This window comes from Desarmillaria tabescens (genome assembly GCF_030435595.1).
Source record: "Desarmillaria tabescens strain CCBAS 213 chromosome Unknown EV420scaffold_50, whole genome shotgun sequence".
Classification (NCBI taxonomy): domain Eukaryota; kingdom Fungi; phylum Basidiomycota; class Agaricomycetes; order Agaricales; family Physalacriaceae; genus Desarmillaria; species Desarmillaria tabescens.
In genome coordinates this window covers 333,615-358,502 of record NW_026848349.1, presented here as the reverse complement: position 1 = coordinate 358,502, position 24,888 = coordinate 333,615, and the positions used below count along the sequence as shown (strand labels likewise).

At 47.3% G+C, this 24,888-nt stretch overlaps 7 protein-coding genes across 7 annotated transcripts; 2 read left to right on the top strand and 5 right to left on the bottom strand.

Moving 5' to 3' along the window:
- Nucleotides 1-397: 397 nt before the first annotated feature.
- On the bottom strand, nt 398-1,208 carry EV420DRAFT_974062 (uncharacterized protein). Its single transcript, XM_060484223.1, has 5 exons — nt 978-1,208; nt 884-925; nt 595-829; nt 466-542; nt 398-411 (listed from the first exon to the last, which is right to left on the bottom strand). Coding segments are annotated over exons 1-4 (366 nt in total). The 5' UTR covers nt 1,066-1,208; the 3' UTR covers nt 398-411; nt 466-541.
- A 2,342-nt stretch (nt 1,209-3,550) lies between these two features.
- EV420DRAFT_1648479 (cytochrome P450) lies at nt 3,551-5,961 on the bottom strand (the record flags this gene model as incomplete). Its single annotated transcript, XM_060478174.1, has 16 exons — nt 3,551-3,728; nt 3,779-3,790; nt 3,852-3,876; nt 3,932-3,942; nt 4,002-4,103; nt 4,163-4,329; nt 4,391-4,577; nt 4,629-4,695; nt 4,746-4,846; nt 4,911-4,979; nt 5,037-5,109; nt 5,164-5,258; nt 5,323-5,407; nt 5,463-5,595; nt 5,650-5,751; nt 5,809-5,961. The coding sequence occupies 16 exons, from the start codon at nt 5,959-5,961 to the stop codon at nt 3,551-3,553; spliced, it is 1,560 nt and encodes a 519-aa protein (XP_060325490.1).
- A 1,759-nt stretch (nt 5,962-7,720) lies between these two features.
- Nucleotides 7,721-8,995, top strand: EV420DRAFT_1720788 (fungal chitosanase of glycosyl hydrolase group 75-domain-containing protein; the record flags this gene model as incomplete). Its single annotated transcript, XM_060479755.1, has 7 exons — nt 7,721-7,964; nt 8,014-8,036; nt 8,094-8,105; nt 8,157-8,329; nt 8,386-8,471; nt 8,523-8,546; nt 8,597-8,995. 7 exons carry the CDS (start codon nt 7,721-7,723, stop codon nt 8,746-8,748), a joined length of 714 nt encoding a protein of 237 aa, XP_060325489.1. The 3' UTR covers nt 8,749-8,995.
- A 1,928-nt stretch (nt 8,996-10,923) lies between these two features.
- On the bottom strand, nt 10,924-15,480 carry EV420DRAFT_973954 (argonaute-like protein). Its single transcript, XM_060484222.1, has 26 exons — nt 15,144-15,480; nt 14,952-15,071; nt 14,902-14,904; nt 14,688-14,845; nt 14,559-14,638; nt 14,445-14,508; nt 13,882-14,394; nt 13,678-13,833; nt 13,487-13,627; nt 13,403-13,428; nt 13,215-13,348; nt 13,096-13,160; nt 12,925-13,037; nt 12,851-12,866; nt 12,713-12,792; nt 12,563-12,654; nt 12,361-12,515; nt 12,227-12,308; nt 12,134-12,175; nt 12,053-12,070; nt 11,921-11,996; nt 11,708-11,864; nt 11,643-11,654; nt 11,571-11,584; nt 11,429-11,517; nt 10,924-11,379 (listed from the first exon to the last, which is right to left on the bottom strand). The coding sequence occupies exons 1-26, from the start codon at nt 15,301-15,303 to the stop codon at nt 11,189-11,191; spliced, it is 2,757 nt and encodes a 918-aa protein (XP_060325488.1). The 5' UTR covers nt 15,304-15,480; the 3' UTR covers nt 10,924-11,188.
- Nucleotides 15,481-16,250: 770 nt separating this feature from the next.
- On the bottom strand, nt 16,251-18,043 carry EV420DRAFT_1572616 (uncharacterized protein). Its single transcript, XM_060474358.1, has 8 exons — nt 17,923-18,043; nt 17,827-17,868; nt 17,546-17,775; nt 17,411-17,489; nt 17,022-17,362; nt 16,612-16,968; nt 16,396-16,542; nt 16,251-16,346 (listed from the first exon to the last, which is right to left on the bottom strand). Exons 1-6 carry the CDS (start codon nt 17,999-18,001, stop codon nt 16,714-16,716), a joined length of 1,026 nt encoding a protein of 341 aa, XP_060325487.1. The 5' UTR covers nt 18,002-18,043; the 3' UTR covers nt 16,251-16,346; nt 16,396-16,542; nt 16,612-16,713.
- A 2,720-nt stretch (nt 18,044-20,763) lies between these two features.
- EV420DRAFT_1572599 (uncharacterized protein) lies at nt 20,764-21,724 on the top strand. Its single transcript, XM_060474357.1, has one exon. It carries the CDS (start codon nt 21,089-21,091, stop codon nt 21,329-21,331), a length of 243 nt encoding a protein of 80 aa, XP_060325486.1. The 5' UTR covers nt 20,764-21,088; the 3' UTR covers nt 21,332-21,724.
- An 88-nt stretch (nt 21,725-21,812) lies between these two features.
- On the bottom strand, nt 21,813-23,569 carry EV420DRAFT_1648475 (cytochrome P450; the record flags this gene model as incomplete). Its single annotated transcript, XM_060478173.1, has 12 exons — nt 21,813-21,987; nt 22,037-22,048; nt 22,108-22,132; nt 22,186-22,196; nt 22,249-22,350; nt 22,433-22,566; nt 22,617-22,800; nt 22,852-22,934; nt 23,008-23,075; nt 23,131-23,227; nt 23,275-23,372; nt 23,425-23,569. The coding sequence occupies 12 exons, from the start codon at nt 23,567-23,569 to the stop codon at nt 21,813-21,815; spliced, it is 1,134 nt and encodes a 377-aa protein (XP_060325485.1).
- Nucleotides 23,570-24,888: the final 1,319 nt, after the last annotated feature.

The window sequence follows — 24,888 nt, the reverse complement described above, 5'->3', positions numbered from 1 at the left end:
CGATCAACGTTGGCGCGATGCCCTGAGACACGTCAATCAGAGAAATGCCGAAATTATGTACGAGAAATACAACACTCACCGTAACCGTTTAAGATCGCCTGTGGATACACACTCCTTGCATCATCTCGGGCGAAAAACGCCAGGAAGATGATCAAAGACACCGCGTACAGCGCGCAGCAGACTCGATGACAATCTCGATAACCCCTCTGTACGACCGAAGCGAGACGGCATGGCTAGCGCCACGTCCCATTGTGGCAATTCGGAATACCACAAGACAGGTCGAAAGAACAGTGGTGATCAGCGACATCGTGAAGTATGCGGTACCCCAATCAACAGCGTCCGGTCCCCAGTTGCTCAATGAAGAGCTGGAAGTATGCCCTATATCTTGATACAGAAAGAATCCGTCGAAAACTACAATGAAAGAGATGAGCGGTCCAAAGTGGACAAACAGTGTTGGAAACTGACTGATTTCAAGGATGGCACCGATTATCGGGATGACGACGATTTTGAAATTGCGATCCCAGAACCCAGGCGCGCCAAATCTGACGTCGGTGAGAAGACGGTAAGAGTTAGAGTTGGAAAGCGGGGACGTACCAGGACACATCCGCTATCAGGATATTCATACTCGCAAACACCCCACTCACGGCCCACATCCAGCGATAATCCTCATTCAGGAAGGATTGGTATATCGCCATCCTTGAATCCCCATTGACGATGAACGCTTGCCGTACCCAATACCATCGTACTCCCAAGTGAACGGTTTCGAAACTATAAAGCACGCCGATAATGGCAGCCATGAACAGGCGATTGCGACCTCTTTTGTTGAAGACTGGAAGTAAAATAGGGTGAGAGATTAAGACCTACAGTATGAGACAAGTCTTACGCATATTCGAGAGGCCTGAAAGCAGGACAGCCGTATACAACCCTAATTTTCGGTATCAAATGGCTCGAATCAGTCTTCAAAAGATAACACTCACCATGCATTAGGGACTCAAGACATAGCGAATTGAGATATCCATCCAACGCTTGGTAGATGAGTTCTGCTTGTTCTTCCGAACTCGACATTGGCGTCGTCGATAGTGAAGGTAATCGTATATCAAAGTCAAATTGGGGTCACTGCATTTTATACCCTTCGGCATATCGGGATATATGAAGTAATTGCGATAAACTGAGTTATGGAATACGCGTTCCGAATCAGTGATTTAATGTTATCTAAACATCAAAAGACAAACGAGACGAAACAGACGTTCCCTCGACGATCAGTGGTTTTTTTATTGGATGGCAGTCCGCTCAGTTACGCGAGTTAAACGCCGCAATATAATCCAAGACGACAAGTTGAGGCCAATCCTCAATGACGCGTAAGCCGTGGTCTAGGCGATGCTGTCAAAACCTGACCCTGATCTTGGAGAGGTTATGTCAATGATATTCAAAAACAACACCGGTCATAACAGGAATGTAACATGACAAACTCATCTGAACAACGGAATAACCGAAATGGGTTGCATCGTCAAGTGGAGAAGTGGGTTCCTTTGCCGTTACCGATAGATCAAGGACGAAGCGAGGGTCTTCAGGAGACGAGGGATTACGGTGACGTAATCCTCAGGTCCGGAAACTATAGTAAAAACAAATACGAAGCTATTCCTCGAACATTTCCTCAATCGGTGGAGACAAGAATGTTCAGCGGTAGCAGAGGACATGAGGCGTATCAGGGCCATTCTAAAGCCTATAACTTGGAACCCTCGATCCGGCATCGCCATCTACCGACGGTATGAACGCTCCCATTATCCATGTCACCGACACGCTGAGGCGTGGACTCGCAATCAAACGAGAATTTCGTGGGAAAGTTAAGAAAAGATTCTACCATGGACGGTTCGTGTTTCATCTCCACACCAGAAATAGAACATATCATCGTGGTAATTTCTGATTCTTGGTTCTGGAGCTCCCCAGTCAGCATCTAATTCGATTAGCGTGCCGAAGAGAGCAGAACCAAATGATACTTTAGTTGCATGAGCCAAGACTGACACCCATGAGGAAAGCCATACCCAAGTAGCTTAACGTTAAAGAAGATTGCCCGTGGGACAAAGGCTATGAGATAGCAACGACGAGAAAGATAAAAAGTGCACGAATGGAACCGGGCACATGAACGACACGGGTGCAATGTCTGTGAACGACAATCAGAAAATCACTCCGCGCACAACCTAAGTGGCGACCTGCATCATGTAAATGCACGTCATACGTACTTGCCTTTGTTAAGGACATGAGATACTCCGCATATTCTGCCGGCTTTTGGTCATGATCAATAAGAAAGTATAATCATCAACCACACGCGCTAGTGGCATCCAGCAGAGTTTCGTCGTACTAGTCCTGCGGAAGCTCTTAGAATGATAACAAGGGGTGAGAATTATGAAAATTCCTTACATCTTTCACTTTAGGGGCTGGTGGATGGATGGATACCTGTACTCGTTCACAGGGGGTTAATCAAGGGACTACACTGAGTCACTGGCTCCGTGAAGAGAGAGAGAATGATAATCAGTAAAGCGCCGTAAGCGCTTGAGCACCAACCACGGAGCCGTTACAAGGGGTTCGGTGACTAATATGTGGCGCAAGAAGCCGTGGTGAGAAAATGGCCGCGCCTAGAGTACGGGTTGAGTGAACGTCTGTGAACGTTTGCGTTTGAACATCACGTAGTACTAAAAGCCAATTCATCGTGATTGCGTTTAACTGAAACCCGAAGTGTGAGATATACCGCCTGTGCTAGGAAACTTAGAAATCAGGACACGACACGACCGCAACTCTGAAGCAAATAAGCACTTTTTTCGAGTGATATGGTTCCATTATAATCTGGGCTGGAGTGGAAATGTATAATCATAAGTAAGAGGTTTGGAGACGAGAAATTGCAATTCTAACCAGGACGACATCATGGGACCAGATTCGCTTTTGGGTGCCGAGATTCCAAAAATATACTGCAGGCCGAGTATATAATGTATATCCCTTCAGCAGATTGAGCGTGTACATCTAGCGGTACTAGCCTACAGGCACATGGTCCAAGAATTAGGATGATGCAAGCTGGGAAAACAAGGTAAAGAGACTCCGGCAAAACCCGAGTATCGTGGAACCGGCCCGACCACCGCAAAATATATTATTATCAGACGGGAGCGTACTCTCATTTCTATTCCTTTTTGAAAAGCAGTACAAACCACCGCCCTTAGATCAAAAAATCTGAATATCGGAGATGGTAGATAATATCACTCGAAAGTCAAGCGAACTTGAAACTAATGTCATCAACAGCGCGCTGAGGAATTTGAGTACTTACCTTGTTCTGTCGTCGCGTTTCTGGCACCGATTCACAGGGATAGGGAGGAATTTCAGTTCAGTAGAGCGAGCACGGTGATAGCTGCTTTAGAAGTAGCTATGACAATAAAGAAGCCTAGGCTTGTGACGGTCAGGATAGAAATATTTCATTCATATCAATTCATCTCTTCGCAGTGTACAGCGAAACTATTTAGCTTTCCAGACCGCACTCGATGATATAGTCTATCCGATCGTAGACCTACTTTTTAAGCACAGCTACAAGCAACGGGATTTGCGGTCCTTCCTCTGCCTTGCCTGGAACGATGGGACTCAAAGCCATACCGGCGGGACCATGCTGTAATTTAGAAGCACCTTTCGGCATACTAAATTCAAAGTTGTCCAGGAGCTCTGTAACCACAGACTGCAGCTCCATGACACTACAGAATAATCAGAGCTCAGAAAATATCATGAACTGATCCGTACGAACGCAAATCGCCATCTGCAGATAGAGTAACAATAGGTCAGCGCGAACCTTCACTTGCTGCGTTCAAGGTACTCACCCAAGACATCCACGAATACCAGCACCTATTGTAGTACAATCATCAACGAAGGCTTCGGAAAGAAAAATATGATCGCTTACTGAAGGTCAACCTGTCATACGATTGTGGCAATATCAGCGGGTGAAATAAATTTAAAGGGACAAATCGTACAAATTCGCATAAACCCCAAGGGACGTCTGCTTGTTCTCCCGGCCGTCAAGGAACCGGCGGGGATTCCACTCCTCGGCATCATCGCCCCAGACCGATGGAAGTCTAGGACCGACATCAGTCAGCGACTCTGCACGAATAATGAAATTTAGAAAACTACAGACCTATCGTAGGTATACACAGAGGTCATGACAACTTGTCCCTTGGAGATAGGGACCTGCGCGCACAATTTGCCATCCGAAGTGGTGATAGGCTCGGCGAGGGGTAGGACATCGTCCTGAGTTGGTTCACGAAACAAGCCGTACACCAGAGGGTGGAGACGGAGAGCTTCCTATTGCAGACCATGCATTAATACTTGATAGCTAATGTTATACCATAGAGCAGCAACCCACCTTGATACACGCATTTAGCCAGAGCATTGAATCGTAGTCATTCGAGGTGAGCGCCCCCGGGGCATTCGATTTGGTTTGAGCAATCTCCTGGCGTATTTTTACTTGATCATCGGGGTGAAGACTCAGCTCATAGAGAAGCCAAGCCATAGTGTTTGCCGTCGTGTCATGACCGGCTATAACAAATGTTCTGTTCAACGCAATCAGTCAATCGAAGTAACGTATAGTCGAAAGGACCAACGCCAGCTGGGAGTCGATTTCTATATCGCTCATCTTCTTCTTCGCGTCGTCATTGAGATAAGACATCGCTGGGTAAATATGAGAAATACGTGGCGTGGTGAAAATCCATCTCACATACCGAGAACGTTAACGATATCCTTCTCAGCAGGATTAGGATCGTTCGCCACTTCTTTCAGCTGTTGCTCGAAGATAGGTCGAGATACTTTCATCGCGACCTCTCTGAAGCGAGTCATCCGAAACGGTCTCTCTACTAGGTAGCCATGCGAGAGGTAAAAGCAACCACTCAGGAAGTACGCGCCAGAGCGCCGCGTACAAAAGCTCCAATGGTGTCGGCCACATCCCAGCCTCGGCGCTATTAAACAAAGAATGCGCAAGACATACAAACGAAGAACGAGTGGGTAACACGTACAGGAGATTACTAAGTGCCCCCATCAACTCGGTTTGTCCACCGCTGAGCGAATTGAAGTGATATCGAAATGAAGCTGGCAAATCAGCCGTCAATCACTGGCAGGCATGAATGAAAGATAAAACCATACTGATGCCTATGATATCCAGCGCGGCCTTGTTCGTCCATTCCAAAACATCGAGCACCCTACCATCCCCAACACGGCTCGTTAATTTTCTCCGTAAGCTAAGGCAAATAAGTGAGCCACCACCATGAAAGCTCATGCACCTGGCGCACCTTCACAGCTGACGCTTGGAAGACGGTCAGAAAGAGCCGGAGTTGAGACGCCGCAAAAGCAGGGCCGAGAATTCTCCGCTGCCGTTGATGGATTTCACCTAAAAAAACTCCAATTAGACACAAAGACAGATGACGCAGAACCCATTGACATACCCCCCACAGTAACTACGCCGTGTCCCGTGAGAGCCTCTTGGATGCGATAGGTGTCTCTTGTCTTTGAGAATCGGTACCCAGATGAATGGAAAATGTATTGCAGTGCTTTAGGGGTCACCGACAGATAATATATCTTGCTGCACTAAATATCAGAACCATCGATGAAATTTGGACAAGAGTCACTGACAGCGAAACAACCCTTGGTGCGGTATACGGCACCGTATCGCTGACGCCATTCCGTCTCTAAGTCACCTACGTGTTGACGACTCCGGAGGACGGTACTCGTGACCTGACCAACAAGGATTTCAGAATACAGTTTTGGGCGACTGCGTGGAGGCGAACAAACCCAAGAGGAATGAAGGACTCGGTGGCCCACGGATCTTCCGAATAGCATGCTTGCGCCCTTTGTAACGCAGAAAAGCGAAGGCAATGAAAATACGACTGTAGGGAAGACGATGTAATGGATGACGGACTGCATCGGATGCTGGAATGGTACCATTGCGACCAGCCTTTTATTAGTGCTAGCACTTGAGCCTATCGTAAAAAATATCCCGAGGTTAGCGAAGGACTTCAGCCATACGGCACCGTCGGGTAAAATCACCTGTGTCAAAGCATCGGAATAAGTATGGTCCTAGTGCATCGTATACAATGAATTGGCATTTTGAAATGAACTTGCAGATAGCTTGGACACCGACTGAAGGTTCAAACGGACCCGTCGAATTTTGGGATGTGGCCCGTCGTGTCAGCTGAGTACCGTCATCAATTTCAAATTCCTCTCATCGCCGATTGGAATCCCTTATAGATAGATAGATACCGGTCCAGCGGTCTTTCGGATCCCACCCCTCATTGTCGTAGCGTGGTAGCTTTTCGATGGAAAAGGATACGAGAGTGTCGTAGCGCGGTAGCCTTTCGACGGAATGGCACGAGTCACTCGTTAATGTGTTGGACGTCCTCAGAAGCAGCGTGCCAACCTCTATTTGCTGTGTGGGAGACATCCAGATATCTTGCGTCACATCCATCGAAACAAGTGCTTTCTGAGCAACTTGAGACATCGCATGATACCCTCAGAGGCCTGTATTCAAATGGGGAGGGACCACGACCAGAGGGCATGCAGCCGTGGCTGGAGAACTCGGTCAGAAGGGAGCAACAATACAGCATCCTAGGGTATGAAATGCGGAGGCGTGTGATGCCTTCTTTCTGTTTTCTGTGTACAGTGTACAGGCTCAGCAGCCTTCAACAAGCAAAGAGGAAGAGATAGCGTCAAAGACAAGTTGATGACAGCAAAGACGGGGTCATCGTACGAAGCTCTATCGACGAAGCACACGAACAATGAATGAAGAAATAGCCAAAAGACGACATGAGAGAGGGAGAAATAGCGTCTGAAGACGACATCTAGCAGCACTGCAGACGCTGGTGCGTTGTTGATAGCCTAAAACGGGATTTTAAAAGGTTTCGATTTAAGCAGCTTCGGTTTCTACGTCCTTGTTTTGAGTGCTGTACTGAACAGAGGGCAAACGCAAGACAAAATTGATCCGTCAAGTTCGGCCGGATCCGAAATCTGATTCATATCACGTGTGATTTAGGGCAGGTTTATCACGGTCTAAATACTTCTGAAACAGTCTCGACGCGATTTCATTGTGGTGACAACACGGAGTTCTCCAACGGCCTCAGCTGATTTCTCTCATTGGATCTCCTTCAGTCTTTTCTCTGTGGCCACTGACGCTGCCTTTTCTTCACGACATGACTTGTGGCACCTTCTATCGCTGTATATGTGATTGTCGTTCCGCCCGCTGGACTACTCTCAAGTAACACAACATTACAATAGATTCAGCTCCTCCCAATAATACTGCACATCTTCCAACCCTCCCTAAATCTGTCTGATTGAAACGATGCTTACTTCATGCTCTGGGACAACGCACCAACTCACCTAATTAAGCATCACCGGCGATGATAACTTGACAGATTATCGTCGTGTTTGGCCCTCTGTTACCTCCACATCGGCGTACATGTATGGTTCCCGGGCTTTCTAGGCTCTAGCATTCAGCTCAACTGTTGCTAAGATACCGCTACATCTCATTTAGTTCCTATTTGGCCGACGTGTGCTTGTCTTAAGCTCCTTCGACATTTTAATCTCAGGCTGTCGACTGTGTCATGATGGAGGACGATTCACAGGCCGTCGTTCAGCAACGAAAGGGGCCTTTGCTGGCCCTTGAACACTATAAATGCCCCTCTTATCCTTCGCTCTCATCCATCCAATGATGCTCACCAAAATTGCTTGCTTGTTCCTTTGTCATTACCTCGCAGCCGTAGCTACAGCCGCAGGATTTGCCGCGGACCCGTCCATCAATGTCTCCGCTATTTACGCCGCTAGTCAAGCCAGCGCAAAGGCAAGTACCGGCACCATTGATAGCTTCCCTGCAACATCGGGGGATGGGAACAACGTCCCCATCCAGGGTGATTGGCTCAACCTTGACGGTGTGTCGGCATACCATTTTACTGCAGGTGAACACATCAAGCTTTCCTCTGCTGAATACACTTAACGTTAATTTAGATATGGACGTGGATTGTGATGGCGTCGACGCATGTTTCTTTGCCTTGATCTTTATTCAAGCTGACGTTTGAGACTTATAGTTCCAGTGCTCTGTACGTACTATCCACTCCTGATAGGAGCATCCTTTTAACGACATTAAACAGGGAAATCCTGACGGTCAGCCCGAAACCTCATTTGGCGCTCTAGATGCTACCTCTGTGCCATGGTATGTTATACCGCAGACATTCTGGGACGCCCACCAAGACATCAAGCCTAACGCGCTTGGTGCTGTCATCTGTGATGGGAAGATGTTTTATGGCATTTTCGGGGATACCAAGTACGGAGATTGTTTTGCCCCGAAACTACGGATATGCAGTTGACCTACCTTTTCAGCGGCGACGACCCACAGGTTATTGATGAAGCCTCGCTCGTGCTGGCCCAAACATGTTTCCCGGGTGAGGGTCTAGGTGGTAATAAGGGTAAGCTCCTTTGTTCTATTCCAACCCGTCTTTTCATTTTTCAACGCCTAGGTCATACTCCGTTGGATGTCCTCTGTAAGTCTTTCGGTATTTTTTCCCTTATTCCCTGTTAATGAGCCATACAGACATCATCTTTGGGTCCAAAGTACCCTCAGGCGTCAAGAAGGAAACAATTGACATTGGTGCTTTGAAGACACTTGGGGACGAACAGGTTCAACTCCTTGCAGCTGCCCTTGGTGGTAGTGGGAGTGCCAACAGCACGACTACCGACCTGTAATCCTGCGATTAACATCTTTCCTTTCTTAACCGATATTTACCTCCTTTGTATACCCAGTAATAGAACAACCGGAGCCGGTCTCACTGTAAAGCTTTCGTGTTACGTTTGAGCGGACGCCAGCCCCATCAGCTGCACGCTGCACTGAACCATCTCCGAGAAGAGGTCGGGGACGGGCAGATTCATCAATATTTCTCTTTACCGCAACTCCGGCAGGAAAGATCTTTCCGACATAAATGCAAGGATCGCCTTCTCACACGATATCGAATGACCTTCACTCTCCCGCAATGCGAACCCTTCAGATTCGGGCATATTTTCCAGCAGCGCGATGACTGTAACATCGCCGAAGGCTGCGTCATCGACCATCAGCATAAGCCGCGACTCGGGCACCGAACGGAGGGCGGAGCAATAGACGGCAGCATTTTGGTGCAATGCATGATGTCCGGCTCCGTCGAGTCAGGAAGAGAGAAATCTGTTTGCTTCGAGAATTCCCTGGATGAAACGCGCATTGTATAAGAATTGGAGAGGGAACCTGGAGTACGCGCCGCGGTGGCGAAATGACGCTGTCTCCCGGTTGCGCGCGAGGGCACATGGACGCCTTTACCGTGATGCTCTCCACACTCGCGAGCTGGTCCGAGATGAAGGAACTACGAAGGTTAGGGTAGCTCATACTAGTGGTCTCTTTCCTAGGAGGGACAGAAGGCGAGGAGTAGCTCTCGCAGACGGAGCTTCTCAAACGGACATGGCGAAGTTTGAGCGTTCGTCCGACGTCGGACGAGCTACAACACCTCATTTAGGCCTCACGCATCGTTTATGCTTCAGCATGAGACGATGGTCAGAGGTTCGGGTAGGCCAATCTGCCCTGTGCCTTGTTTATTTCGTTGAGAGAAATCCGGAAAAAGTGATGATAGTATTAAGCGAGGGTCACCCAAGCACCATGCATCAAGCTCTTGGAAGCACATTTTCATAAAACTCTCATTCATAGGGATGCGCAGGGTTGTAATTTCTAGTTCTCTGCGGCCTAAACGGGCGAGATGGTCATCAATAAATTTATTGTGGTAGTAACGTCCTATAATGATGGACGACCAGAAATCTGGAGAAGCAAGGACGATAGTGCACTAACGAGAGCCTACGAGCGAAAGACGTATTGGAATTACGTGTCTCCATGTTGCTGAGAAATAAATGGTTAGAAAAGATGACGAGAAGTTCGTTTGGTGGGAACGCGGTTGATGGATGGGGGTATCGGGATCGCGTTTTGCGAAAAGAAGGTACCGTCTAGTCGTACCTGCTTGGAAGGTGTTGTTCTTGTCTATGCATGCCGAGATTCAGAAGATATTCACGAATGAACAGACACCCACCCATCCAGATAGTCCCCGCGTTTATCATTACAATTCTATTGTATCCGAGTAAGAATTAAGATATTCTATAGAAGATTAAATACCATATTAGCCAAGAACACGAGCAGCAACTAAGAACCTACTGTTTTGTTTTGGTGCAATTGAACCTAGTCTCTCGTAGACAGACAGACGATACATACCTATTGAGGGTGGGCGGACGGTATGTACGAGTCTGTTGTTTATCTGGGGGGTCTTGTTATCACCGTCGGTCTGGTTACGTAATTGAATCACGTGCACTACAACACTTTAATTTACAACCTCGTTCTGGCGCGTTTCTTGCGTGTTTCTACATCTCCCCGTGCAGAACCTGCGCGTTTTTGCACACAAATGGAATTTTATGGTCCTATCTTCGCCGTTGAGAATACGAGTAATGGGTTGCTCTTGAAATGGCCGAAGACCATCCTTCCAGCTCAGTATTCGCTTTGCGACAACATCCCTGACAGTTTAAATACTTTCAGGGTCATTTCATGAGAGATTTATGGTCATAACGATATCAGATAATGATAGGAGCAAAGGAAAACGCGCCGAAACACGAACGGACACGGTGGTACTGGTTCAAGGAGTGATGGGAAAGTCCTTCTACATATGGAAGCTGACGTAACGGATTCGACGGTGATAACAAGGGGGGCGCGATTAAAACAAGACTAAATTGAACCCAAGTTACCCACGGTGCAGACTACCGTCTTCATAGTTGCAGTGATCGCACGGGCGAGCCTTACCATCTGCATTTTCATCCCATATCTCATTCGGGAGCCGTCACAACCCACTTGAGTAAATGAAACTCTCGCAGAAGGCTACCTTTAACATGACAAATATCTATATCCTAAAGAAACAACAATCGATTTCATGACAGACTGACAGGCACGTAGGTAGGTAATATTACACAGCAGTGTCCACACGGTGAACACCAAAAGTTCAAAAGAATAGCTCGGGAGGAAAACATGGAGCGTAATCATGGGTTCAAATCATTCAGAGGGTTTCAGTACTAGAGATATTTGGATAATAGCAACGGCCGAAAATCACTACAAAAGACATTTTCAGCTTCATCAGTAGTTAAATAGAGCATCACCTACCATGAAATACATCCTCTTCGACTGCGCATCATGCACCGGATGGTACTGGCCTTTATGCGTATTAAGTGTCTCTTCTCGCGTTTGCGTCCCCCCAGACACGACCGATGCCGGAGCACCCTGAGGGTCATAATGCGTCTTTGCCCTACTGCAAACAATGTGGGCATCTGCCATATACATAAGCAAAAGAAATCACGGAGGATAGAACAGGCGCACAATATACAGGTGTAGGGATGGACACTGAACGTGTCGACCTGGCGTAAGTGAAACAAAGGGTATAAGCTAGCGATTGGATCGCGTCCGCGCTGTAAAAAGTGTGAACCTGGTGTGGACCTCAATCAAGGAATGGAAGAGCTACCCAAACCCGAATTCCTGTAAAGCACGGACGATGGTTAATGTCAACGTAGAACATGCCAAGTAAGCAACTCACATCGTAAACAACCTAGATGTCAGGTTGTTCAGCTAAGGCATAATTGTAATCAAAAGCTAACATACATTATAGTGTGAACTTTTACTGGTACCCAGAAGTCCACCATGGCTCTGAAGATAAAAGTCGAATTCCACCGGATTGGTGATAGCCTGATCGATAACAGTACCGGGAAGGAGGTTCCCACTTTTCGCGTCTTTGTCTCTGTCATTCTTTGGGAAGAACCTGGTAGAAAAACGAATCAGCAATCAATGTCGCAACAGAAATACAAAACGAGAAACCTCATGTGATGGCGCTTTCCGACAATGATAAACGTGATTTTAGGAGGGGGATTCAGCTTCGCATCAATGCAGGCCTCTAGGAAAGTCAGAATGGTCAGAATGGGAAGGTATGATGAAGACAAAGGTTAGTACCATGGAGTAGAGGAAGCTCTGAGGAAGGAAGGATGTCAGACAAACTGCATGAATGGAAGTGCAGACACATTGGCAACGTACCTAAATCCAAAACACGCTTAAACTCGCCTTCAGATACACCATCTACAGATGCGAGTCAGCATCTTCAAGAACAGCGGCCACTCAACAACCTACCCCGGAAGAATATGAGTCGCTTTGGCAGTGTCGAGACCTTCTCCATGCTACTTCGATAACCCATATAGGCTAAAAGAAGATCCTGTCATCCCATGAGTCACATATGAATAGCTAGCATAAGGGTTTGACCAAACCTTCGCCATTGAACGCAAATCACCAATCATTTCTTGCCTCCCTAGCTGAAGCGTGGTTTTGGCTATATATCGTGCGCCATCAGAATCAACGTTTGCCACGACCGCAGCGTACGAGGGCGATTGACTCCCCGGGGCTGGATGCATGACGTCTGCGCCTGTATGCACCGTCAGCTATGTCATGAGGTACCTTGAGACAGCTTACCCATGACAATCGTAGGCTGCCTAGGATCGGAGATGATTGGCGCTGACTTCGGGTCTGGGATGACATTGACACCGCCCAACTTGGCATTAATCCTGGACGAGGTTCGCTCAGTCTCCTCATGTTCCACGATTAAAGACAATCATAACTTACTTCAGTGCAACATTGGCCCAGTATTGTGGTCGGGCATTCTTACATTTACCGACGCGGAGACATTGAGTAGCGACACCTCTCTGCAAACAATCACGGTAAGGAAGAATAATAGGCGAAGAAATGCCATGGTCCACAGACCCTTATGTCACCGCAACTAAAGATGGTAACTCGTCAGTAATGCGCCTAGGCCTGGAAGTGAAAACTGTACTTACTGTTTGACTGCCGTATACAAATCCGCGTTGCTCCCGTCAGGGAGGATACACACAACGAACGTTGGTGTCGTCTTGCGCTCAGATCTGTTTTGCATCACTGCATCCGAGATAGACTATTAGAAACCAGTATAATTTAGAGTTGTGTCAAGAGTCCAATCGATGTCCACGAACCTGATCTACGTTGCTCTGGGGATTCTTATAGACAAATAACGGTTGTTTTTCTGGAACTAGCATGCCTGGGAGGACTATTCAGAACCCGCAAGCATCCCGGAAGGCGGGGAGTAGCTCACCGACGGCTTCACACCCTTGAACGAGACCGGTTATTGTCCGCTTTGCGTCATCCGGATTGAAGCGGTTCTGGGGTATGAATATTACAGCAATCCAAGTCCCAAGTGACATGGGCTTGGAAAACTTCTTGTCAACCCTAAGCGGCGTGAGATCGTTTATGGAACGACGACTGTGCCGGATCAATACTTACAGATTCCAAGCACCATCCCTCGGCCGCTGATAATTGACAGTTTAGCGAGAATGTTCATATTTCCCTCAGAAATCGAGTACTCACAACGGTTGCTTGTTTAGATCCCGGTCCATATTTCAGCTCGGGCGCATTGATCATACGAGCCGGGATCTCCATAGGTAGAGAACCTGTCTTGATGTCTAGTCCGAAATCTCGGACGTAACGGGATTGGCCATAAGCGAGGACCTAAAGGGAAGAGAATGAAAAAATAGCATCCAATAGAACAGAAATCCGACCTGAATGCCAGTCTGAATCGCGCTCAGTCGCTGATCAGGCCTCTTCGTAGCGAACTCCACCATGGCTCGCGTAGCATCCGGGTTGAGTTCAGACCGAGAGAGCTGGCCGGGAACGACATCACATCGCTCGAGAGGTATCACAGCACCTTTCGCAGTCTAGCAGAGAATCAGCGTGTTTCTCAACTATGAGGACATGGAATATACCTGCAAGCAGATAATGTTGGGATACCGTAATCGCTGGTTGGCCTGAGCGTAGTACTGCGCTACGCTGGTCTGTCTACCACCAGACGGAGTAAACATTGTTGTTGCGGCGTCTCGCTCTGTCAGTTTGTGGATGGCGAGCAGTTTCTTTCCACTCGCTGCTGACTCGCTCTCGACCTTGACACCGAAAAGGAAGTTCTGAAGCCGGCGTCGCTGCACCGGAGGTACCGCCTGCGGACCGGAAGCTCGTAAAAATCTGTCCGGGTTCTCCCTCCGATTCCCGGTGAAAAATTCGAGACATAGCTCGATAAGCGAACCCGGTTTGAAAAAGACGCCAGTCGAAATGTCTATGTTGACGAGGAGGCGGTTCAAGGCGGGTCGAACAGACTGGAAGTACCCTTGCCAGGCTTCCAGCCCCGTACCAGCTAGCGATGCTTTGATCTTGTCACTGTAGAATGATCGCACCCTAAATGGATGTTTGAGAGATGGCTCCATGCGAATCACGATGTTCAAAGCCTAAAGCATTCTCAGGTCAAGCCAAGTCATCCACAAAAGACGACACATACCGTAAGACCAGTAGAAACGTTTTCATCCCAAGATTGTTGACCAGCCGTATATCTGCGAAGGACTCTGTATATGATCAGTTCTTATCTTCCGCTATGAAGATGAACGAGATTTACTCCATATTGATTTCCCTCGCTTCCGTGATCGTAATCTTAAAATTTGATACTCGATTCTCTTCGGTCCAAGTAACGTCAAACTGTGTGTATTGAGATAAGTCGAACGATACTTCGGATGAAGAAACGTACCTGGCGGGAATGCTCAGCACCGAAATCCAACCTATAGCTCGTATACAGATTCTTCTTGCCATCATAAACAGCTGCTCTGATAAATACGCCGGGGTACTGGCTTTGTAACGCTTCGATCAGCTTCATGTTGAAAGCCGCCCGGAGCGACTTGTCCATAGCTAGAGAAACCAAAGATTATTCGACCCATTCCACAACAGATCTTGAAACTACCAACCGACTAGAAACGTGTAAGCTATCGAAATGGAAAGAAGAAAAGCATCTTACCGTCGTAATGATACACCATGATATCTGGGATATTCATCTCACATGCATTGACACGAACGGTAGTCGCCCTGCCTGCATTACCGAATCCAGGACGAGGAACACCAACAGCCTGAACAAAGGCTTCAAAAATCAAACGATAAGGAATTGAACAATAATGATATATTTTCTCTTTCTATATGTCGTAGAACTTACGGGAAACGGAGACCCTGGGCGCGCCTTGTTGCCCAGCGACTCCCCCTCCTCGCCCGCCACCTCGCCCTCGAGAAGGTCTTCCACGCTGCTGCGGAGTAGTTGACCGAGCAGGGTATGGAGTTCCTCCTCGCTGACCGGGTGCCATTCGCGGAGGCGTCATGTTGGCAGAAAATGTAGAACAGAGAAAAAAAGTTAGATGACTGTTAGGAAGGCGATCCCACGTCTAATCAGATCAAAGAAGCGTCCCTTTATAGCCTGTGGATGGCCGAGATGCCGATAATCACGTGCACTCTTATCGGGCCTAACCGACCCTGAGGCTTGTTCGCCGCTTGAGAACAAGGGTAAGAAGTTGCGAAGAACCGTCTACACGACCCGTGTGTGATCCATGGCTTGAAGTTATCAAAAAGGTTCAGAAATAAGTATCATATGTCTCGGCATCTTTCAATGTGGTGTAACTTACAATGGCAGTAAGTAGTACCATAGGTAGTACGGGGTCCAGACTGACACAGTGCTGTTGAAATGAACTCAAATAGAGCGAACTTTCAAAGTTACGCTGACAGAAACCTGTGTCAGACACAAGATGATGGTGCACGAACATTTACTCACAAGAACCGATAACACCCACAGCTGACGAGTCTGAATCGAGTAATAAGTGCCAGAGAACCATGCTATCCACGTAAAGATATCACAACGAGGCAAATGATAACTGACAATAGAGACCGGGGCTTGCACATATGTGATAAGGGACGTGCCGCAGCCTTGCGTGATATCAAGATGGAGAAACAAGGCGATGCCCTGTGGTTCTGTGAAAAGGAAGGTCGTACACAAGGCCAACCGCATAGAAGGGAAGACCCACTGTGTACAAAACATCTTCTCACATACGTCTCGTGAATGATCAAATGCATCGCTGTGCGAAAAAGGGCCCTCGATTTCCTGCTAGTCGCAGCGAGAAGGAGCGAAGGGACGTCAAGAAGCTATCCGATGAACAAAACGAGCCAAGCTTTGAGCAGAACGAAAGGGCTGAAAGTAGTAAGGGTATAGTGTGCCTGTCTAGCCACCTGGCGGTAGAGGGATAAATAAAGCAGGAAGACGGTGCCAGTAGTGCTTACATCTGTATCTGATAGCTCCCGATGGCCATTGCTTTAATGAACCCAGAGCGGATATGAATAATTTTAGCAGAAATCGTGGCGACCATCTGTCGTGCTAGCGTAAAGTTTCATCAGACAGAGTTAGCGAAGGTTAGAGTACAAACCCGAAAATGGCATGGCAGCAGCACTAGAATACCCCACGCCGGTAATGCGGAACCAGAATAGCCACAGGACGCAGACCAGGGGAGGACCGTCGAAAGATAGGTCAATTCCCGGCCTGGGGAGTAATTTACGAGTGTCCATGTTCCACTCTATTGCTTCAGGTAAGTAATGAACCCCGGTCGCTGAGTGGTGATGTTCCATTAGAGAAATATGCTCACAGTCAAATAATTGTTACAACTTATTAAACCACCACCACTCCCATTTCTCCTTGTTCTATGACCCGACTCTACCATAATGTTCTAATGTTGAAGGACCTAGTATTACACTACCTCAGCTTCCACCTCAGTTTTCTTCCATCCCCTTTCTGAGTCTAAATCCCTGTCTGTCACCGCCGATGATGAAGACGTGCCGGAATCTTCATCATGAATGTCAAGGCACGGCACGGTTGCGAGTGTATTAATCGGATCAAGAGTGCGGTTGAATTCTAGAATTGACTTCGGGGGCTCTTGGTATGTCGACAAAGGTCTTGTACTACCGATTGTTACTCGTGCAAGTATAAGTGTGGGGGCTAGTCCCTGTTGACCATTGCATTAGACTCAAATTGCTCATGCGCAAATGGAAATCCTACAGTAATTGTGGAAGTGATAGAGATGGGAAAGTTTGCGTTGAGAGCCCCGTGTTGGTAGAATGCCAAAGTGACAATCATGGATACGGCGTACATAGCGGCTGACTCGACCAGGGTGCAGATAACTCTGCTGAACTTATAAGAACGGTGGGACGGGAGCTGAGTCAGTCTGTCCGTTTCGCGATGCGAATTCCAAATTTTGAAGACGATAAGCGAGGTGCATCCGACGGTAACCGCTACCGATATACAAAAGTATGGCAAGAGCCAGTCGATTTGAGCGGCGCTCCATGCACTTCCTGGTGGTGGCGTAGTGGCTTGCTGGAACAGACTGAAGCCAGCAAAAACTAGAACACAAGTTAGAGACGATAGAGTAAGGAAAGTGCACTGCATGCCTATCCCAACGATGTTGGCGAGCGAGGGTATCGCACCAACTATCCAATTCCGTCCCCAGACATTCCAGCAGCGCCAAACCTTGAGTGTTGCGTTAAATTTTTGTAAATATGCGCGACAGATTTGCCGTGACTTACTACGACAAAGTCCGCTATAATTGTATTCACAGTGAATGCGACGCTGCTGGCAAGCATCCATTTTGGTGCATTGAACAGGTAATCAAATGCTGTATCATCCGTTTGCCCGTGAATGATGAATGATCCTCGGATATAGCACCACCGAAGTGCCAAGTGCAGGGTGGCGATAAGATACATCACAACAATCACGACGCCCATAACAACTCGTGTCCTGCATTTCTCATGCACAACTAGGATTCAAGTGTCAAAATAGTAAAAACACGAATTAGGGAAGAGCATACCTATCATCCATAAAGTAAACACAACGACCGTGGTATAAATACCTACCAAGTCACGTTAACGATTGGATTATCCTATTCGCAAAACAGACTACGTACCATGCGCTAACGACTCCATTAGAGTCACGTTGAGCATAGTATCACGGTATTCCAATGAGAACTCTGGAAGGGACGACATGACTGTTAGAGATCCAAGGACTATAGCACCACAGGTGCTTTAGTTATATGCCTCTCCGTTAAGCACGCACTGCTTATATCCGGTACCTTTGATATCGGAGCATTAGTCTGACCGGCCCCCTTGGCGCAAGAATAGGCAATGAGGTTGTCAAACTCGTACTAGCTCGAGTAGCGTGCTATTCCTGGGCGGCCTCTCACGAACGATAAAGGCGTAGCGCGCACATGAGAAGGAGAATAAATGACGGATAGTATCATCTACGATGAAAAGATCGATGGAAAACCCCGGACCGATGGAGCCGATCCTGATCTATCTGATAATGATATTATGGCGATCTGAAGATCGTTATCAAAAAAGGCACCACCGGTGACCGTGCAGCACCGTGCATAGCCGCACACTGTGTACCAAGCAAACATCAAATAAATGGACCCCATTTCTGAGGAATTGAAAGTAGTACTTCATCAAGTACCGGCTCAAACTGAAGCGGAGAAGACCTGCATCGCGTTGAGATGCGTAATGACCGACCCTGATCATGGCGTCATCATAGCTATTCTAGCTCAACTTGACGTTCATAATACTGCATTGGATAAAGGAAATACGCAGCTGTTGTGAGAAAATGACAGGTACACCAAGCATTCCATTCCTCAGTCGTCATGAAGGCCAAAGAAAGAATGTGAGACGATAATCACAAAACATTCATCTGATCGAATTGAAGCTGCCTACAGGCTGAAAGCGAAGCGCCTGTGTACAGTGTACCAGGAAATGAGCAGAGTCCGAGGCTAGTCTAGACATTCGGGTAATTATTACATTACCGGTGGGCTCAAACTTCACAAAAACTTCACGACATTATGCCGCGATTATGACGTCCCAAAAGGCAGTGCCCAGGCGACAATATGTTGATTCGTCGCCACCATCACCACCATATCATGACATAGCAGCGACTGCCTAAACCAGACTAATTCAGATCTTCAGGGATGCAATGATCTTAAGAGAGACGCTGTGTGATCGATGGGGCACAGCTGGTGAGAAGCGCTGGGAAATCGAAGAGCTCCTTCAACGAGATCTCGTTATTTTCGGCAAAAGTTCAGATGCCTAGGCGTGTCGACGAAGGAAAGCGATCAAAGCAAGAGGAGCTGCTTAATATCGGCAAGTAGATGTTAACACAACGGAGCAAAGTCACTGAGTTCGGACATAGTGATATAGCCATCAAAGTAAAAGATGGACCGGATCTCAGAAAACATGAGAGAGTGCGGAAACTAAGAATTATTCAGCAGTTGTTTAGATGAAACGCCAAAGACAGAACCAACCTGCAATACCAACAATCCATTGGGCGGCGAATCAAACACATAGGGTAAAGTCACATCGGTTTACAGAAGCCAGCGAGACTGATGCATTTTACAAAGCAAGCGTTGAACGCTTCTGCTTTGATCGCGGTAGTCAGCTAAGAAAATTGTATGCCTGCCGGGGTCGGCAAGTAGCATACTCTCCATTGCAATGAGGGGAAGCAAGAATGTTTCTCCACGGCGGAAGATAATTTTTTTATCGCGAGATGTTGCCGCAGGACTCGGAGATTGGAGAGTAGGAATATTGCAGTGGAATGTCAGCGCGGGGCGCTGAGAAGATTTATATGCTTTAGAACTTAGATGAAGGAAAAAATAGAGAAGACATACGAAGATGGGTCGAGAATTGTATTCGATGTCAAGCGGTAACGGCGCATGGAGCCCCGGTAGAATGAACCTAAAGCGATATCCATGAACTCGGCGCAACAGTGCTACTCAGGCTCGTGTCAATCAAAAAGATCAAGCAGAATTCACAGAATAGCAAATGTATATGAGCGGGTTGTACATAGATCTGAATCAGTTGTTGAATTGGAGGGATGGAGCTACCTACCTGAAAAATGCCAGCGAACAGTTCATCAGATATCTCGGAAGGGAATCTGTCAAACCAGCCCGAGGTACGAGTCGTAACCAGATGCTGCATCATACAGGTGCTGTGATTCATAGCCAAGTGTATTTCTTGGTATCGTAATGACGAAAGGGAATGGCACCAAGCGGCTACCTTTGAATAAACTTGTGAAAATTCATGATCAGAAGTATTGATACGTACGCGTTGAAAGTAGTACCAGATCGTGAAGACCCGCAACTAGGTAGCGTGATCAAGCGTAAGCCGAGCAATTTTGAATGACCGGCTCTCGGGACCGAAGGCAGGATGTAAGGAGTTGTCGACGTGAACTAAACATCTGACTCAGTGGTTGAATTCTAGAGAGATGGAACTATCCGCGTACGTTGAGTATTGCCTTGACATCTCGGCGAGAAATCTTTGGGCAGGTCCTAATCACAAGTGCAAACCAGACCCAGCAACATTAAGGCTGGGGAAGATAGCTTAAGCTTCAATTCCTAGCTTGGTTGCTTGGAATCGGGAGGGCTATTACCAAGCGCCCAGCCTTGTATGAACTTTGAAAGCACTAATATGCACGCATTCAAAGGGATACTCCATGTCGACTTTCTACGCGACCGCTGACAGGATCGAGCGAAGAATGAGCCGACCAATTTCGAAATATTGGCTATCAGAACCGAAAGCGTCAGTCGACTGAATACAGCGTGGCAGAGGATGGAAGAGAGAATTGTTGAGGGCTGGTGGAGGAGGCGAAGTTAACGTCATGTTGAGTCTTGACGATGCAGCAATCGGCCGCCTATTGCCGAACAAGGTATGGATGCTTAGTCAGCGCTCCTTTTGGACAAACGCCGGCCCGGAGCCCCTCTGCTCGCTCCTTCATCGGCTCCTGTGATTTATTTTTTATCCTAGTAGTTACATACACTTCGACCTGCTAAGCTTCGATGTAAGGAGCATACAGCATTGCAGCAGATTTGGTTGATCTTCTTTTTTTCTCTCCTTTTTCCCCCTAATTCCGGTGCCCGTTCTTCGGGTGTAGGCGAATATTGACGCGACAGATGTTCTCAGCGCTAGACCTCCATCACGTCTTTTGTTAATCTCCCGTTGGACCCGTCCCCGATGATATTAGCATGCACCCGCAGAAGGGTCGCGTCATCGATCTCGACAAGGTCATGAGGCTGATGTTAACAGAAAAGTATGTTTGGACTACTAGGCGGAATGTTGCTTACGCTCATATCGCATGTATATCAACTGCTATGTGCTCCCATACAGGATCTACGACTCACCGCTGCCAACGAACAGGCAAAGTCCACTCATGGCTCGGCTACGCACTCAGTGCCCTGCCGTTACTACTTCCATGACTGTCCATCGTTGAGAGGTCGTTCTCGGACCCATGACTCGCAGGATGACGAGCGTACGCATATAGTTGCATGCCTGTGAGGTCATGTCAAGCTCAAGCTGTCAATAATTTAAATGTTTTCGCCCACATCTACGTCCCTCATCCAGTGTGAAGCGAGTTTGTTACCGTTCTTCTCCTGGATCATGCAGTGCAGTGAATCTTCTGAATGTCGGAGCTATGCTTCGAGGTGTTCACACCTGGCATAGCCGCCACCGCCGACTCCGCCTTATAAATATACGAACCTGCTTCAGCAGCCATATTGGCACCCCCTTTGAACGATTTTCCATGCTGGCCCTCGATTTCTCCTCATACACGCTCAAACATTTGTAAATTCCTGTAATTGATCTGAGAGGACTCGCCCTTGCCACGCCTGTGATATCTCCCCCCTCAGAAAGTACTTTATGTCATACCACAATGTAGTTTTCGGAATGTCCTCTCGAATGAGGAGTCATAAATATTATCCATGTACATCGTATCAATCGAGTATGTTATACAATTACTACCATCTACTCCCAGTCGCCTTTAGGTCTCCAGAGGAGCAATCTGCAATGGAACCTGAGTACCATCGGCCAGTTTTCCCTTAACAATTGGAAGACAGCTCAGGGTGCCTGGTGCGTCCAGTAGCTCGACTCCATCAGGAAGCTTGAATTCAAAGTTACCGAGAAGTTCGACTGTGACCGTTTGAATTTCCATAATCCTGTGGGATTCATGAGACAACTCGTAGTCAGCCCAGTCGAGAGACTTACGCGAATCTCCAACTGCATCAATGTCACCCATATCAGCTCTTTAACTAAATCATGAAAGAGACATTACTTACCCAAGGCATGCACGGACGCCTGCGCCTGTTGCGGAGGTCGGTCGGTCAAAACTGAACTCAACAGTATGTCAGACTCACTGAACGTCATCCTATCAAAAATCAATCAGCGTGTAGAAACTTAGATGAACAAAAGGTGCCCACAAATTTGAGTATACGCCGAGAGACAATTGGCCCTTTTCCGCGGAACCCAAGAATCGACCGGGATTCCATCTGTCGGCGTCGTCACCCCAGACGGTTGGCAGGCTAAACACGCAGTGTAAGTTACGACAGATGTCGACAAAAGGAAGCCGCACTGATTATATGTATACAAGGACGCAGAGATAACTTGGCCTTTCGAGATAGAATCTCGGTAGCCACTCTTCCATCAGTGGTTGTAACCGGCTCCGATAGTGGAAGAATATCATCCTGGTCCGCCATTCGGTAAAGGGTATGAACGAATGGATGTCTTCGAAGTGTTTCCTGCCGACCGTCAGTCTACGAGCAGCTGTGATATTGATGGTATGACAAACCTTGATTGCAGCGTTGAGGAATGGCATGGAGTCATAATCATTAGATGTCAGCGCCCCTTCGCTCAGCTGTACTTGTCTTATCTCGCCTCGGATCCGCTGTTGGTCGTCAGGGTGGCGAGCGAGCTCATACAGAAGCCAGGCAATTGCATTCGCTGTGGTGTCATGACCAGCCAATATGAATGTACTATTCAAAATGATGTTAGAAGCAGGTGTCAATCAGTGATGTATAACTCACGCCAACTGTGATTCTATTTCATCATTACTCATTTTCTTCTTATCTTCATCCGAAAGATATGAAAGCGCTACGGTAGGAGAACCCTGAGTAAGAAGTAGCCATAGCACTACTAGTAAGTCACTATGTAACCCCAATCCGGATAATAACTTACATTACGTTTTCCAGAGCATCCCTCAGTTCCGTCTGTCCGCCGCTCAAAGCTTCGAAACGATATCGGAAGGAAGCTGATATGCAGTCAGTTGTGTTTCTCATGGGAAAGAGGACATATAAGCTGCATACTCATTCCAATTATATCAAGGGCAACTTTGCTTGTCCATTCTACTGCGTTCAACACGCCGGGACCACCCTTGATTTGGTCGTTCAATTTCTCGGTGAGCTATAATGACATTAGTGTCTGACCGTCTTAACAATAAGAAGACACACCAGGGAAGCCGAGGATTTGAAAATAAGAAGAAATTGCCGGAGCTTAGAAGCGGAAAATGAGCCGTTCAAGATCTTTCGTTGGCGTTGATGGACATTTCCTTTCAGAAAAGATCATTGATATATTTAATAATTCTACAACACGAAACATACCTCCCACTGTAACGAGTCCCTGTCCGAACAAGGCGTCTGCTATTCGTATGGCGTCCCTTGACTTTGGAAAACGGTATCCCGACGTGTGGAATATATATTGCAAAGCCTTCGGATCGCTGACCTCCAACAGATCTTGCTGTGGCATAAAAAAACTTAGCAAACTACTGACCGTGACGACTCGAAAGGAGAAGGCGTACGCCAAAACATCCTCCGATGCGATATACAGCACCATATTGACGGTACCATTCCATCTTCAAGTAGCCGACAGTGTCTTGTTGACGAATAATCCATTCATGACCTGGTATGCAGGTTCGGGTCCAAGATGATATGCATACGAAAATCCGACGCAGCTAGCAGAAACGACGGTCGCGGTGGACCACGTATCTTTCGTACCTTGCGTCGAGAATATGATATAAGGACGAAGAACCAGATACGTTATGACCGGCAGAAAGAAAAACGGAAGGGCTGCCATTAGTTACTGTGGCTCGAAACTTGAGAAGGGGGTATACATCCATGGGCGAGATTATATACTGCTATCAAGGTTATCATCAGGAATAATTGTGGTTAATCAAGGAGCGGGCCATGCTATCCATAGGCTCTCGTCAAGCAATACCCACTCATCGTAGATTCTTTGTAGTAACGGCCCTGTTGAATAATGGAAATGACAAGTCGCGTATCCCAGGTAGGCAGCTGCAGCGGCCCGGAGAAGTGGGTAATGTGGAGTACGAACCAGAAAGTCGGTGCATTGCATGATAACGTGGGGATTGACATTGACTCCGCGTCGTCTCGGCGCGGTAAAAGGTCATATGCTACAGGTACTGACCAGTACTGAGTCATTGGAGAAACAGTGACGTGATGAACCCTTACAATGAGATTAGTATAACGGTGCGACCTTCGAATAATAATCAGGACTACACTTATGCTGTGGTAACAAGCGATTTTAGACTAAATGGACTGGTTGTTGATTGAGGCGCAGGGTGAGTTGCCGATCAGCCGGATCTTAACAATGTTGTTACGAGGTATGACATAATATTCTTGCCGCAAACCGGCATCGCCCTGTTGAGAATGCCGGTCCGACGGCTTATATGCCGACTCCATGCCGCCCAGCGGGTCTTAACTGAAAATAATGCTTGTACAGCTTTTCGTTTCCCTTTACAATGGATTCGTTTGTATGACCAGATGTGTTATATCTTAACTATGTAGCCTTTGATACTTTCAAATCTGACGCGTCCCTAATCCTGAATCCAGAAATTATGCAGGTTTCCAAGAATTACATAGTCATAGCCGATTCTTTCTCGGTATTAAAGCTTATCAGTGGTTATCAATTTCACTATCTCCTCTGTGTTGTAGCAGCAGTCCTCGATTCTAAGACAAGGAACTTGGTGTCTTCGCCGCTGCCCTGGGGGAAGAACAGGCGGAAGGGGGAACATTCCCACTATTCATTTAATAGCCAAGATATGGTTC

Excerpts from the sequence above, each read along its gene's own strand:
- EV420DRAFT_974062 (XM_060484223.1), bottom strand. The coding sequence starts at position 1,065 with ATGTCGAGTTCGGAAGAACAAGCAGAACTCATCTACCAAGCGTTGGAT. Across the intron at positions 926-977 it reads TCTTGAGTCCCTAATGCATG|GGTTGTATACGGCTGTCCTG; the intron begins GTGAGTGTTATC and ends ACCGAAAATTAG. Across the intron at positions 830-883 it reads TTCAGGCCTCTCGAATATGC|TCTTCAACAAAAGAGGTCGC; the intron begins GTAAGACTTGTC and ends TTTTACTTCCAG.
- EV420DRAFT_973954 (XM_060484222.1), bottom strand. The coding sequence starts at position 15,303 with ATGACGCCTCCGCGAATGGCACCCGGTCAGCGAGGAGGAACTCCATAC. Across the intron at positions 14,639-14,687 it reads GTGCTGAGCATTCCCGCCAG|TTTGACGTTACTTGGACCGA; the intron begins GTACGTTTCTTC and ends CAATACACACAG. Across the intron at positions 13,349-13,402 it reads AGGGATGGTGCTTGGAATCT|GGTTGACAAGAAGTTTTCCA; the intron begins GTAAGTATTGAT and ends CACGCCGCTTAG.
- EV420DRAFT_1572616 (XM_060474358.1), bottom strand. The coding sequence starts at position 18,001 with ATGTCGTCCCTTCCAGAGTTCTCATTGGAATACCGTGATACTATGCTC. Across the intron at positions 17,869-17,922 it reads AATGGAGTCGTTAGCGCATG|GTATTTATACCACGGTCGTT; the intron begins GTACGTAGTCTG and ends GTGACTTGGTAG. Across the intron at positions 17,490-17,545 it reads TTATAGCGGACTTTGTCGTA|GTTTGGCGCTGCTGGAATGT; the intron begins GTAAGTCACGGC and ends GCAACACTCAAG.
- EV420DRAFT_1572599 (XM_060474357.1), top strand. The coding sequence starts at position 21,089 with ATGTTTGGACTACTAGGCGGAATGTTGCTTACGCTCATATCGCATGTA.